A 13892-nucleotide genomic window follows, 5' to 3' on the forward strand; every position below is an offset into this window, starting at 1 on the left:
ACCCCAAAAATCACAATTTATTGCTGCTTCTTTTTGAACAGGATCTTAGAGTTGTTCTATTTTTCATGCTTATTTTACATTCTGTTCATCAGGCAATCCTTCTGACCTTCAGAAATTGGGTGAGAGATTAGGATTTTGTTAGCAGATTGACTGCAGCCTAAACATATGTCCTTTGATAAATCATAGCATCTTTGTTGTTATTTTTGTGCAGCAGCTTTTCCTCCCTAATGGGTTAGTGATTATCTTGCACAGGTATTGTGACGTTTAGCCTAAAGTTTCTGCTCTCCGGATGCAAAATTTTATAGTGTCATAAATTATATTCTTATTTGATTAAGAATAAACTTATGCAAATGACATTTAAGAGAAACTGTCCCCAGGCATATTCCTTTAGTTTTGTGTTAAGTACTGAACTAATATGGTGAACATTAATTAAAGTTTCCCAGCCTACCCAGGCAGATAAAGTCCTTAAAACTAACGTCCTGCTTGAGAAATTCAAATATCAAATCCTTTAGAAAAGGTTCTAAAGGGTTTAAAGCTGCAACAAAAGAAAAGAGTTCTGGAGCCCACTCCATGTTTCTGTACTAAATTTTCAAGTAGGCTTAGCTATGCAAGCCAGAGATTTGCTCAGAGTCACTGAGTGCAGGTTCCTAAATCACCAGCTACTCACAAATTCCTCAACAGGCCTTTGTCCTCAGACTACCCTTCTGCCGTGGAGCAGAATGGCTGGCTAATTAATAAGTGGAAAAATATTTGGTCTTGATGCTCACCTAAGCCCAGGTTAGTGCAGAGAACAGTCCAGCTCATTAGCCAGGAGCTCACCAGGTGCCAGAAATGGGGCTGTTACTTCAGCAGGCTGTCTTACAGCAGGGCTAATGTCTGTCTCCTGTTGAAGATAACAAGTGCTCAGACTGTGCTGTGGGAGCTTTTGGGAGTGTGAGTCAGACCATCAGCTGTGCAGGGTGCTGCAGGAGGAGATAAATGCTTCCTCAAGCTGCTCTCCCTAGAGCTGCAAAGCTGAAAGTGTTGTACCAGCTGTGTCCCTGCTTCTGAGGAAAGCTGTGCACCAGCCCAGCCTAAATGCCCAGCCTAAATGCCCAGCCTAAGTCCTTAATAGCAATTATGGCACCTGCTCTGTCCTCTTCCAAATGTTCTGGATACACCTCGGGCACAGTTCACAAGGTCAGTGGTCAAACTGTAGTGGAGGTGTCTAAAAACAAGTGTGTGCGTTATCTTTGATTCTCTACCAAACCCTGCAAATCCAGCCGGGGGAAAACACTTTTCCTGGAGTACAAAGGGTGGAAGGAAAAGGCTGTTAATCCAAATAAGATATGTTAATATTTGGATCATAATATGGCTCTGAAGACTAGGAGTTGTTGTGTTCTTTTCTGAAGATGTTGGCATTGTCCCTTTGCACCGAGCCTCTGTGTAAGCAGGACTATGCCCCCTTTGTTCTTTTTTATTATATAAAGAAAAGTGCTGGGTACCCCTGTGCTGAATTAGATGAATCTGCCTGATTCTGAACAGCTGCTCCAGCTTTAGGTGGGATTGGCCTCTATGCAAAGGTCCAGTTTTAAGATCAGGTGTTTCCAGGAAACTTAGATGAGCCCATGGGAAAGGCTTTGGGTGGGTTCCTGGTGCTGTTGACAGCAGATCTGATTTTCTGTTTGCTACAGCCACATTTATACTGAAACAAACTGTTTCAACTGGTATGTGTATGTGTATATATATATAGTTTCTTGGCACTTTGGAGACTTTATTTGCGCTGGTCATTCTTCGCAACAGCCAGGACAGTCTGGTTCCAACATAAATCCCACCAGGAGATGGCAGCGTTGGCTCGTGCAAGGAGTACCCAAAAGGTAGAACGCTTTTCTCTGAACTGACAGTGGAAAGGAATTGCCTTAATTTAATTAGAACATACACGGTCTTAGCAATACAGAGATAAATGTTAATAAAATACACCTGTTTTTAGCTTTTGTTCCTGACTGGCTAATGCAAGTCAGTAAAATAAAATTAAATTTAAAATGCACCTAAGTTTTTGTCTAAATACTGGAGTCACCCTCTGACCCAGTAAATTATTTGAGACAAGGATTTTGAAATTCAGTAGCCTCTTGCTCAAAAGTGATCATAGCATTAAAAAGCTGGAAAGGAAATAGGTGCTGATATTGTCATTTCTGCACACCTGCTCTGTGAACTATTAATAGCTTTGCTTGTAGCTGTAAAATCAGGTTTTCCTATAGCTTAAATGTGAAAATTCTTGAGCCTTTTGTTTCAGTAGTATTGTCTTCCTGCCCTTGTGGTATGTATAGATGTGCACTGACATTGTGCTACCTGACCTGGCAAATAAAGAAGGAGCTTATAGGGCAGCACCTGAACTTTCCCAGGATCTTGATTCTGTCTTTTTGCTCCCATCAAAAGATGGGAATAGCCCCTGGCTCCAGAATTTGCTTGGGAAAATGAGTGTGGCCCCTATCAGTGGGGTGCTGTTGTCTGATGCCCTAATGTCAGCGGAGGTGGCTGAGAGCCCACTGCTGGACCCTCTCCATGGCTGGCTCTGCAGATGTTCAGCACACTGCTAATTTGTCACAAGGTCACCCTCAAATCCAGCAGGATGCATCAGGAATGGCCTGAGCCTGGTGGGCTGCATTGTGCTCTTCTGTGTTAAGCAACAGGCTACATCTTTGTGAACTCCAAGAGATTAAAAAGCAGTTTCTCCCTGGGACCTTGGTGATTAGGGAGCTGATTGGGCCCCCCACGTGAGGCCCTGTTATTGTCAGTGTTCCATGTCTGTGAAAACCGTGGTGGATGCAGGTGAAAGTGTGAGTGTGGGACAGCTGCACACTGCATCCCTCACCCTCCCTGTGCCACTTGCTCGTAGCTTTCACAGCTGAAAATTGAAGTGTGGACTCTCTTGGTGCAGTGTTGCCATACTGGTGCTGCTTGAGCAGCCTTGTCCAAGAAAGCAAAGGCTGGAGAGGTGCATTGTGTTCTCTTACCTTGGGCAGGATTACCTGAAAGGTGCTGCAGTGATTGGGATCTGAGCGTGATAGAGTTGAGATTCTTCTGCACCTGCCAGCCCAGGCTGTTACTTTTTTAATAAGATACATGTGAACTTAATCTTGCATACTTCCCTTCAGAGCCCTGTTCTCCACATCAAAAGCCTGCTGGGGTTGTTGTTGATAGGAAGGTGCATGTGTAGGAACAAACAAGGTGACACGCTGTAAGTTCAGGAGCACAGTGGAAATGTCACCGTGCAGTCTGATGTTGGCAGCTGCAACTCGTGGCTTTTTGAATACCAGAAGTGCCCTGTGGAACCAATCTGACAGCACTGCCCAGGTGACATGAGCCTTTATTTCCCTTCAGAACAGCACAATGTAATCACTGTTTTTGTTCTTGTGCAGCCACAGACTCCCTTGTAAGCGCAAATTCAAATGGAAGAAACATCAAAGCTAATTTGAAATGAAATGCACCCCAAGTAGTCGGGGGAAATGGAGACATTACTTTGTAGCCACCCTTCTCCTGCCAAAACTGCAGCACCCCAGATGTCAGGAAGCCACGCTGAGCTCTTTGTCTGGTCTTGATTGACTAGATTGTTTTCATCCCAGCCTTTTTAAAGCTTTCCTCCTGCCTCCATATTTTTAAGGAATAAAAAGCTAATATAAGGACACGGAGTGTTATGAAGCATGAAGTTCCATAAATATTTATGCTGAACTATCAAAAAAACTTGACAGTTCTTATTTTCCTGACAGATTGGGGTCACTTGTTATTTTTGACCCTGAGAATTGAAGAGCACATGGAGTTAGATCAGTTTGTAATGACTTTTGGATATTGTTGTCCAGTAAACTTGTAGGAATGTAACAGGATAACAGATTTTTTTCTTGGTGTCTTTGTGAAAATGAAACTTAAACCTTGTACTGTCTTACCCACAAATGACCACTCAAGTTACTGTGCAATCTCCGGTGAATTCCTGTACTTTCTTTGGCACACGTGGATTTCCCAGTTAGCTGCTTGGTTTGCCACTTCAGATGGACAGCTTTCACCTGGGCTGCTCTGCACTTGAAGTGCTCTGTGATTACCTTTGTGTCTGGGAACTACAGTGTGTTCCTGAGCCCGGCACAGGGTGCTCTCAAGGCAGGCTAAAAATCTGGCAAAGGTCTGTGGGGTCTGCAGTGTTTTGCCACCAGTCCATCACTGGTTTAAATATCCCTGGAGCTAACTGCAGACAAACTCTGCTTAAAATTTTAAGTGCTGATGAATAGGCATTTTCTAGAGAGATGAGAGGTTTGTAACTCCCACACTTCAGGATCCTCATTCTGTGAAATGATGTGCACACAAGCTTAACCCCTACCTCAAGCCAAAGTGGCAGGTGAATATTTAAAATCCAAGTCTGGCTTTTTCAGCAAAGCTGGAGCTTTGTGGCAGCAGCCACATTATTATATCCAGCTGCAGAGTCCAGTAAATTCATTCTGCAGGAAGGGATCAATCCAATGCTTTACCTTGAGTGAAGCGTGGTGTGTATTTTAAGGTAAACCTTGGAATATGTTGTATCTAAAGCTGACCAGAATGGCTCCTACTATCAGTCACTAGAGGGCACAAAGGAATTACCAAAGAAAGAAATTTGTTGGTCTTACAGTTCTGAATCTCCACTTTAGATCCGTGAAAGTGGAGGGAACGGTCCTGTAGAATGGGAACAGTCAATTCCTGTGACTGCCAAAAGACAGGATGGATTCAAATTTTGGTTTTATCAGTGGTTTTCTCAACTCAAATCTACTTCTGCTTTCAAAGTTAAAAATTCCAAGGGTGCTTCCATGCTCCTGTTGGTATAATTTTGTGATCAGAAAGTGCATGGCTCTCAGAACAAATACATAAGCTGCTCATGAGCACCTTTTAAGTCCTATAATTACAGACCTGATTTCCTCATTTGTCAGGTTTCTATTCTTGGAAGGAGTGTTTGCTATATGACAGGAAGCCAGCAATTGCTGCCTGACCCCCAGGTTCTTTTGCAGGTTGCCTGTCTCATACGGGTTCCATCTGAGGTTGTCAAGCAAAGGGCCCAGGTTTCTCCTTCCTCGAGCACTCTCCGGATTCTCTCCCACACCTTGTACCATGAGGTGAGTTCAGAGCAAAATTCCTCAAAATTTTCATCCTTCCCACTCAGTGCCATACACATCCAGAAGCATTCCTACAACTTTATTCCAGTTCTGTGCTTTCCCAGCATTTTTCCATCTATTCTTCTGTTCTTAAAAAGTGATTGGCATGATATGATTGAGGAAACCAAGCCCCCACCTCCCCCTGCATGCTCCAAGCAGCAATTTTTTCTCCTCTTTTTATATGGGATACCTACTTTTAAAGATGAGGGAAAAAAAAAAAAAGGGGGGGATTTAGCTTCCAGATTGCAAAGCTCTGCTTGTATTTATGCAAACAGTCCTTGTCTGGGGCAGCAGGACATTGAGTCTCTGTGTGTAGTTTGCTGAATGGTTCCCAGTTTTTGAAGCAGGCTTTGGAGGGGATGTCCAAAAGGCACCATTTCAGAGAGGCTCTGGAGGAGCCAGGAGGAGTTCTGGAAATGAGTGCTCATCCAGTATTAGTTACTTTTGAAAAATAAGGGCCTTTGTCTTCTTTTCGGGAGTTATGCTGATCCCTCCTGTGAAAACCTGTTCATGTCTGTTTTAGCAGAGTTTCTCAAGGGGGGATTTTCAAGCTGTGTTCCATAAGAGAAAGCAGCTCCTAAAAACATTGTGGGGAAAAATATTGTAATACATTTTCTGAATGTAAAACCCAGGGAAAGGAAGACAAAAATATGACCTTCAAATGATCCACTTGATTTTTATTTGCTTTCAAATGGAAACTGTTGTGATAACCCTGCACAAGAGGGTCACTAGAACTTCTTTCTGTGACTTGATTCTCCTTTAAAAGTTGATTCTGTCAAAACCATATGTTTTTTCCTTTCCATATAGCTGGCCAGAGAACCATAAGCCTTGCCAAACACTTAAATTAAGTGCCCTATAATAATAAACAACATAATTTTATATACACTTATAAAATAAGTTTTAATTGTTTTGAGTATTTTCAGCTGGTTAAAAACATAAAGCATTTGTCTTGATAAAGGCTCTGAAATCAGGGCTAAGGAGGTGAAAATAAAACCCTCTGGCACTGTAAATAATGGAATACAGTATACAGTGTTATAATCAATACAGTCAATTTGAAGCTGAGGTGTGACACTTTAGGGCTGTAATGCTTGCCTCATAATCACCAATAAATTGTGGTCTTTGACAAACTCATTCCCCTGGATGATGCTTTCTTTTGTTGCATTACAGGGTATTCAAGGACTTTATCGGGGTTATAAAAGCACCATATTAAGAGAGGTAAAACACTTGTCTTTTTCTCTTTTATTTTTTTTTTCAATTGCTTCCTTTGCCTCAGTTTTCTAACAAGAGATAATAATACAATTGAGATCAGTTGCTCTAACCTCAAGCTCTAAATCCCAGCATATTTAATTCTAGGTTAGTCACCAGCCTGTAATTTAAATAGAACACTGATAACGAGCACTAAGAAAACCTTTGATACATGCAAAAATTCATTTGCTATCCTGTCTCCCTGTTCTGTTGCTGCTGAATTGAAAAAGGATGGAAAGGTATATGTTAACATGAGAAAACCATAAACTAAAGTGCTGGAAACTTTCTCAAGTCTTGTGATTGCATCATGTGAACTATGTATGCCAACAATGGTGAACTGGTGGCATCAGGCCAAGTTTAGCACAGACAGATTTAGGCTTTCTTTAAATATATTTGTCAGCAGATGCCAAGGGATTATTTGTCATCTGTATATAAAAAGGACTGTGCTCTCTATATTTTTTTCTTATTTTTTAATGTGTGAAAGAAATGCATTTAGTCTGTAGATTTGATATGGCATTACTTAACTCTAAATCAGAAGTATTTCACTGTTAGGAAAAAAAAAATAGGGCTAAAAATATTTTGGGCCACTCGGAAGAAAATAGTTCCTAAACTAAAATCTTTTCATAAATGTACTGTGAATTCCAGAATTAGTGTCGTGGAAGTGCTTGATATGCTGTGTGAACTGAGGGCAGTTTATAAAAAGTAGAAAAACCTACTGATAAACTCCCTGTCTAAAATTGTTTCAGTATCAGATCCCAGGAGATCATCTTCTGACAAAACAGAAGTTGCACGATGTATGTGTACCTGAAATAGAGAGATCAGTTGGTTCCTAGGAAAACATAAAATCACAAAGGTTTGGGTTGGGAGGGACCATAAAACCCATCTTGTTCCACCCCCCACCTTCCACTACCGCAGGTTGCCCTAAGCCCCAGTGTCCAACCTGGTCTTGGACACTTCCAGGGATGGAGCAGCCACAGCATCTCTGGGCACCCTGTGCCAGGGGCTCCCCACCCTCACAGGCAGGAGTTCTCTCCTGGCATGTGCCTGGACACAGCCACTGGTGTCCAGGAAGGGCTCTGCATGGGACGTTTTTGATGTGGTGTGGGAGATTGTCTTCTCCTTATGTAACTCAGGTGAATAAAGGTTAGGTTTGGATGCCTAAAGGTAGGTTTGGATCTTCCCTCTTTTTGTTTTAAACACAGGCTCAGATCTGTTGTCTGTGTTGCCATTAATAATACATCCAGTTGCAGAGGCTTTTTAATCTTCATTCAGTAGCTCTGCTTTTTAAAGCCTTTCTTCACGCTGAAAACTGTTTTCAGGATAGTTATGTTGGCCAGCTCTTGTTACAAGTACAGAATAAAGATGGGTATTACCTAAAACAAGAAACATCAAACTTAGTGTTCTTTAAAGTTCCTGACAAGTGCCAATGCACTGCAGTTTATTGTAGCAGTTTTGAGAGTTTAAAAAATTAGTTATTTGTGCAAAGATGACACCTGCTTTTCTGAAATGTAACCCCCACCATAGCTTTGTCCTGTACTTATTTTCTGGCTCACTAAATGTGTTATTCACTCAGATTTCATTTGCTGACGAGATAAAAAGGCGAATGAATACGAATAATTTTGATTTCTCAGAGGGGTTCTGAATAAATGAATAAATTTAGATCCCATTGAATACAGATTTTGCATACTAACAGGTAGATAAAGCACATGGTTGCTACTGTGTGCTATTCTTCTTAAAATTTGTTTTGACATATGTCAGGGTGGTAATTAATTTGCAGACCATATTCATGGCACAGTGTGTGACCCTGCTGAGATAACTTTGTTTACTCAAAATGGCAACACTTTGTTGGAAATTTAATGGCAGCCCTCTTCTTTATGTGTATTCATAACAGATCCTTCAGAACTGATTTCACTTGAAGTATTGCTTTTTGGAAGAATCTGTCCAATAGAATGAGAAATAAATGATTACTAAATGAAATGTGCTTTCTCTTAAAAATGAAGCAAATCATAGGTGATGTTTAAAAAGAAAAAAAATATCTTTGAATTTAACACTGTTAAGATTGTTGCATTTTTCTGACACTAAATTTTGTAAAGCAATGTCCACTCGAGTAACAGCTTTTTGCACCTTCAGCTGGAGCTGTTGTAAACCTGACATTTAATCTTGGTATTTTTCCTTCTCTTTGAGTACACTTCTTCCTTTAGGGTCTTTATTTTCAGATAAAAATCTATATTAATTCATTATTAGGCACATCTTGATAGCTACATAGCATATATCAGGTGGTACTTAATTCCAGCTGACTTTTATACTTACAAGGTTTGTTTACATGCTTTGGTTCTCTACCTACACAAACCCCTGTATTTAGTTATAATGGAGTGGGAATTTTTGGATAGAGGGTCTTCAATACATGATTTTTAATTTTAAAAAATTGGAAGAGGCTGGGAATATTGATGCTTTTCAGATGATTATATTCTTGCGTTGGCAAAGTTCTTGAGCTGGAGTTTAAGAAGGGTTAATTTTAGCTGTTACAGGGGGATAAAATTTTGTGTATTATATCAAGAAGATTTCTGGACAGGGATCTGCTTGCCAGTTGATTGAATTTCAGTGAAAATAAGTCTGTTTATAAATGGAGTGTGGTGTGGAAGCCTCATCTTCTTGCTTTGGTATAGAAGATCTCTTCAGGACAGCCGTACTCTGCTCCATGTAATTGGCTTTAGCTGCTGTGCTGGTGCAAGGTTTCATCCTTCAGTTTTGATTCTCACTCTGACTTATCCCCTTTATCTTCTCAGAATGCTTTCTGAGCAGATGGATATTAGAAGAGAAAGAAGATGGCTAAATGCATAATGCTTTTGGAAATAACTTTGAGTGAACCTCCAGACTTGAAAGTTTTGGCTGTGACTCTTTTCACCTTTTTGGTGCCTCTTCACTCACATCTCCATTACATTTTGGTCTTTACATCTTCCTTTGATGGAGTTACACTGAACTAATCCTAAAATGGAAAGGGAGGTGAGGGGCAGTGCATCATTCTGTTGGCAGCAGAAGCCTGAAAGAGACATCTGTGCTCCAAGAGGAAGGCTTTTGTAATAAAGCACAAAGTGGGAGTATGGTTATTAGGTTGCTCAATGAGACTTTGAATAAATGGCCGAAATCAGAGGCTGTGAAATGATGTGGAGTTCCCATGATGTCATTTCCAAAGCAAATCCAGGTGAGAATTGCCCCTTCCAATGGCTGTAGTGTACCAGTGTGCACCACTGTGGAAACTGGATCATGCTACTAAGATCAATCAATGAACAGGTAAATTTATTCACGTTTTCCACAAGACAGAAAAGTTAACTGGTAAAATTCCAGCCATCTCATAATAAGGCAGGAGCAGACTATAAATCCACTGTAAATCCTTTAGAATTCCTAAATGGGAATGGAGTTCTGCTGCTGAGATCTTATATAGGCAAATGGAGCCAGTTTTTTAATTCCTGCATAATTCATTTTATTAACTATGACCAAGTAGAACATCTGTTAAAATTCCATAATGTTCAGTTCATGGGAAAAAGAAAGAAACCCCTGAGTTCCCACTGGAGCTCTTCCATTTCCGTTCCTGTTACAGGACTCCAGCAGATGTCTTAGAGGACGTTATTGTCAACGAGGGGACAGCACCAAAGAAAAGGAAGTGCTTTGTCCAGTTTCCCTCTGTACAGTGAGTTACTTCACTGGCATGTCCATGTGCAGGTTGCAGCTTCACAGTAAATCTGGTGTCCCTTCTGTCCTGAATTACCATGGTTAGGAAGTGAGTGAGTCCAGAGTGGGTGTTCCGTGTGCTTTTAATCCAGTTTGTCACTTGTGAAAATATTGCAGATGGCCTGGACCCTAGCTTGGAAGTAGATCCAAAAGGAGATAAATTAATATTAAACTTTCTTGAAGACAAAGGGGTTGGAGAATGACTGGCTCTCTGTGACTCACAGATGTCTTGGAAAGAGACTGAGTCACTTTCAAATGTCAGTCTTGGCTGTGCAGGTAGCCCTGGCTGAACCTGTCCTCTTAGACTTTTCTGAGACAACTCAAACTCTGCTTGTGTTGGCCTCCATTCAGGTGGAGGTGGCAGTGATGCTTTACTTGTTGATGTTGTTTCAGATCTCAGAGTTGAGTTTGAAAGGAAACCCCTGACAAACCTGACCCCACCTGGGGACCACACGCTGTTGGCTTGGCTTTTAGGTGAGGTAGCCCAGTTGTCACCTTGGGCAGTCCCAGTTCTTTAGGTCAGAGCAGCTGTGGGTTGGTTTGGGCTTTGTGGGTTTGTGTTTTTCCCTTCAGTATATGCAAGGCAGAGCCCTGAGTGGATAAAGGCGCTGCTGCTGTCTTGGGAGGGAGGGAGGGAGTGAGAGAATAACTTTGGGAGGAGAGGGACAGCCAGTCACAGTGTGCTGTGGCAGCAGTGTGACAAACAGCAGCAAATTCCAGAGAGCCAAGCAGAAATAGCATCTCCTGAGGAGGAGGTACTGCTCGTTGTACATGTTCCACAGAACTGCTGTACTTTTACAAGGTGTGTCTCAAAAGGGCTGTGGAGGACCTGCAGTGCAGCCTTTGCAGATGAAGAAGTAGTTAGAAGTAAAAAAAAAAACCAAAAAAAAAAAAAAAAACCAACAAAAAATCCCTACAAACAAACAAAACAACACAACAAAAACCCTCTTAAACAACTTACTGCCTGGGAGAGGAAAACTAAAGCAACTAGCAGCAAAACGGGCCTTAAAGGCACACCTGCTCGAGTTTTCCTAATTTTAAAGGGTTGGTGAACAAAGGATGCTGAGGAGGTTTGTATAAAAATGTAAAACCCAGCTGAGATATGTTGACCCTGTTGACTGAGGGTTGGAGGGGATTTCTGAGAGCTGAGCTCAAAAGGGCACACTGCAAACAGGGAGTTTGTTTATCCATTTAAGGTAGTTTTGAATGCTTTTCTTTTGTTAGGACATCTTTATATAAATATCCTGTTCTCTGAGCTGTTAGAGAGGGTTTTTTTTAAGTTTATCTCTGTTGCTGTAGGACAGAAAGAATGTTATTAATACATTCTTTCACTTGCACAATAAAAACTTTGATCTTTTGTCATTCTCTGTGTATTACAGAGCAGATGCCGATAGAAACAGGCAAACAGGACACTATCTTAATACAATATTTGGAAAAATAAACATCCTCCTTAGTGAAATATGTGCAGTATCTGTCTTTTGTTACCTTCTGGAAAACCGAGCTGGCTTTATGTTATTTTGTGAGTCTAGATAGGTTTAACCAGGAATTTGCCAGGCAGGAGCTGTAACACTGGTTTCTGACTTTTACTGAGCAGCCAGCATTTCTTTGGCTTGGGTGTTTCTGTATAGAGCATCAGCAGCCTCATGAAAGGCATAGGGGCTGTAAAATGGATTAAAGAGCTTTGTGGAAAATTGTGCAGAGCTTATGTGACTTTAGGATTAATGTGAGGAAGTTGAAAAATAAGTCCCTGCTTCCCACTCTAACATCACTTTGTCTTGGAAAGCCCATCACTGGAGTTGTATCAGCCCTTCTATCACTTGCATCATCCTAGGTACCAATATTCAAGGGATTTTCATTCTGAGGGGGCTGTGAGGGTTAAAGGGAATTCTTGAGGGGTGGGAGCAGGAGACAAGTCCGTGCTCTGGGATAAGGCCTCAGGCACACCCTAGTTTGTGACCTGGAACAGCAGTAAATGGGTAAAATGAATAACTGCTGCTGTAGGTTGTGCTCATTACCTTCTCCCTGCAAATGCTGGAATAGTACTTGGAGATGAAAATGGAGATCTCACAAAGCAGTTGGAAATTACTTTTACAGGCTACAAAATAACCCTGGTTTTCCTAATTTACCAGTTGTGGGAAATAGGTTTTGTGACACGCCTGAATGGTGGACAGAATCCTAAAGCAAATTCCTTGAAGTTTGGGAGGAAGGAATGAGATTTTTTTGGCTTTTTTTTTGGTCAAGCATGTTTACAACCAAGAAGTCCTGGTTGAACACTCTCTTGCTCAGGCCAGGTGCAGTATCCATACAGACTGGCCAGAAGCAGAGTTCAGCCATCCTTGGTGCCACGGATGTGCTGTTTACCAATGGAGCACACAGTCACTGCATCTCTCTGACATCAGTGGGTATATTCACATGAAAAGAATTCCATACATGCAGAGTATTCCTGTATTTTGAAAGCTTCAGCCCTGCAGCTGGGGTCTTTGAACAGAAAACCACTTGGAAAGCCATGTGCACTCAAAGCATGGTGTGTGATTTGATAATGCAGATTCTGTCCAGCTCAATGTGGGTGCAAGCAGAGTCTTGCAGGAAGCGTGTCCTGCTCCAGGCTTCCAACAAAGATACCATTTCCATACATTCTCAAAGCAGCTTACTAAAGTGTTTCTGCAAATGCAGCATTCATGGTGTAAGAATGTGTTTTGTGGGTGGGTAGCAGCACTGTGGGCAATAATAAGTTGGGAAGAAAATAATAGTATGAAGAAAAAGTTCTGGTTTTCTTTGTGCTGTGATATTTTTGTTGCTTTTGTTGATTTGTTTTTGTCTTTTAAATAACCTAGAAACTCTATTTGCTACACTGACTGCTTTGATTTCTACATTTCACAATGGTTTGAATTTTTGGCTGAGTGGTGGCTTTTAGTGTTAATTCCTCAGCTGCATTCCAACATGGACAACTCTATTTTGTCTGTCTAAATACTTTCTGTAGGTCTCAGTTCCTGTTTTGCTAACAGGATTGCTGGGCCACATTTGGTGAAGGCCACATTCCACATTTCGTTGGTGGGTGAAGCAACTTCTGCATGTGTCTGCTGAAGTGGGTAACTCTCTAACCCCAGAAAGATATATATGTGTAGGGCATATGTTTATATAAAATATGTACAAATATACACGTGGATAGTTCTCTATGTAAAATGTGCTATTGCTTTTAATAATTTCTTCTCCAAGGGTCTTGGGCTCTCGGAAGCAACTAGTCCTGTAAATGTGATTGGTCTGGAACAGCAAGCAATTTAGCAATTTCCTGAAAGTACAGGACTGTTTTTCAAGGATGAAATTCTTGCCTGAAGTAGACCAAAACATGATTTTACAGTGGAAGACTTCCACTTGCAGGATCACGCTGCTGTCGATAGCACTTACCTGTTTTTTCATATTTAGGGTACTATTTTCTGGTTTCTCTGCACCTGCTAAAAACAGAAGCACAGTTAAAGGAATCAGAAATCCGATACTTGAATCTGTACCCAAAGATTATGGTGAAGGTGTGAAAAAGAAACCAGATCCATGGTAGAGGGCTTGTGTAATTTATCAATTATGCTAAGGATTGGAAGAATGGCTAGAGAAACACTTGTGAGAGAGTGCCACAAGAACAATTCTTCCAAGTGTTTAAGACACATCATACTTCAATTATTTTGAAAGACTACCTGCTTATTACCTAGCGGGAAATAGGAATTGATCCCACTGTTCAGAGTGCTGGAGAAGTGCCCCTCTAAGGAGAAAACACTGAAA

General features: G+C 41.2%; 1 protein-coding gene across 5 annotated transcripts in view; it reads left to right on the forward strand.

The window, feature by feature from the left end:
- Nucleotides 1-13892, forward strand: part of SLC25A26 (solute carrier family 25 member 26) — an 86828-nt gene that overhangs the window by 14546 nt on the left and 58390 nt on the right. For all 5 annotated transcript variants that reach the window (XM_068202201.1, XM_068202205.1, XM_068202203.1 and 2 more), the window contains 2 exons: nt 5004-5108; nt 6315-6362. In XM_068202201.1, coding sequence (XP_068058302.1) covers nt 5004-5108; nt 6315-6362 — 153 coding nt within the window. The remainder of the gene's footprint in view (nt 1-5003; nt 5109-6314; nt 6363-13892) is intronic.

Source organism: Anomalospiza imberbis, chromosome 11 (genome assembly GCF_031753505.1).
Source record: "Anomalospiza imberbis isolate Cuckoo-Finch-1a 21T00152 chromosome 11, ASM3175350v1, whole genome shotgun sequence".
NCBI classification, from domain to species: Eukaryota; Metazoa; Chordata; class Aves; order Passeriformes; family Viduidae; genus Anomalospiza; species Anomalospiza imberbis.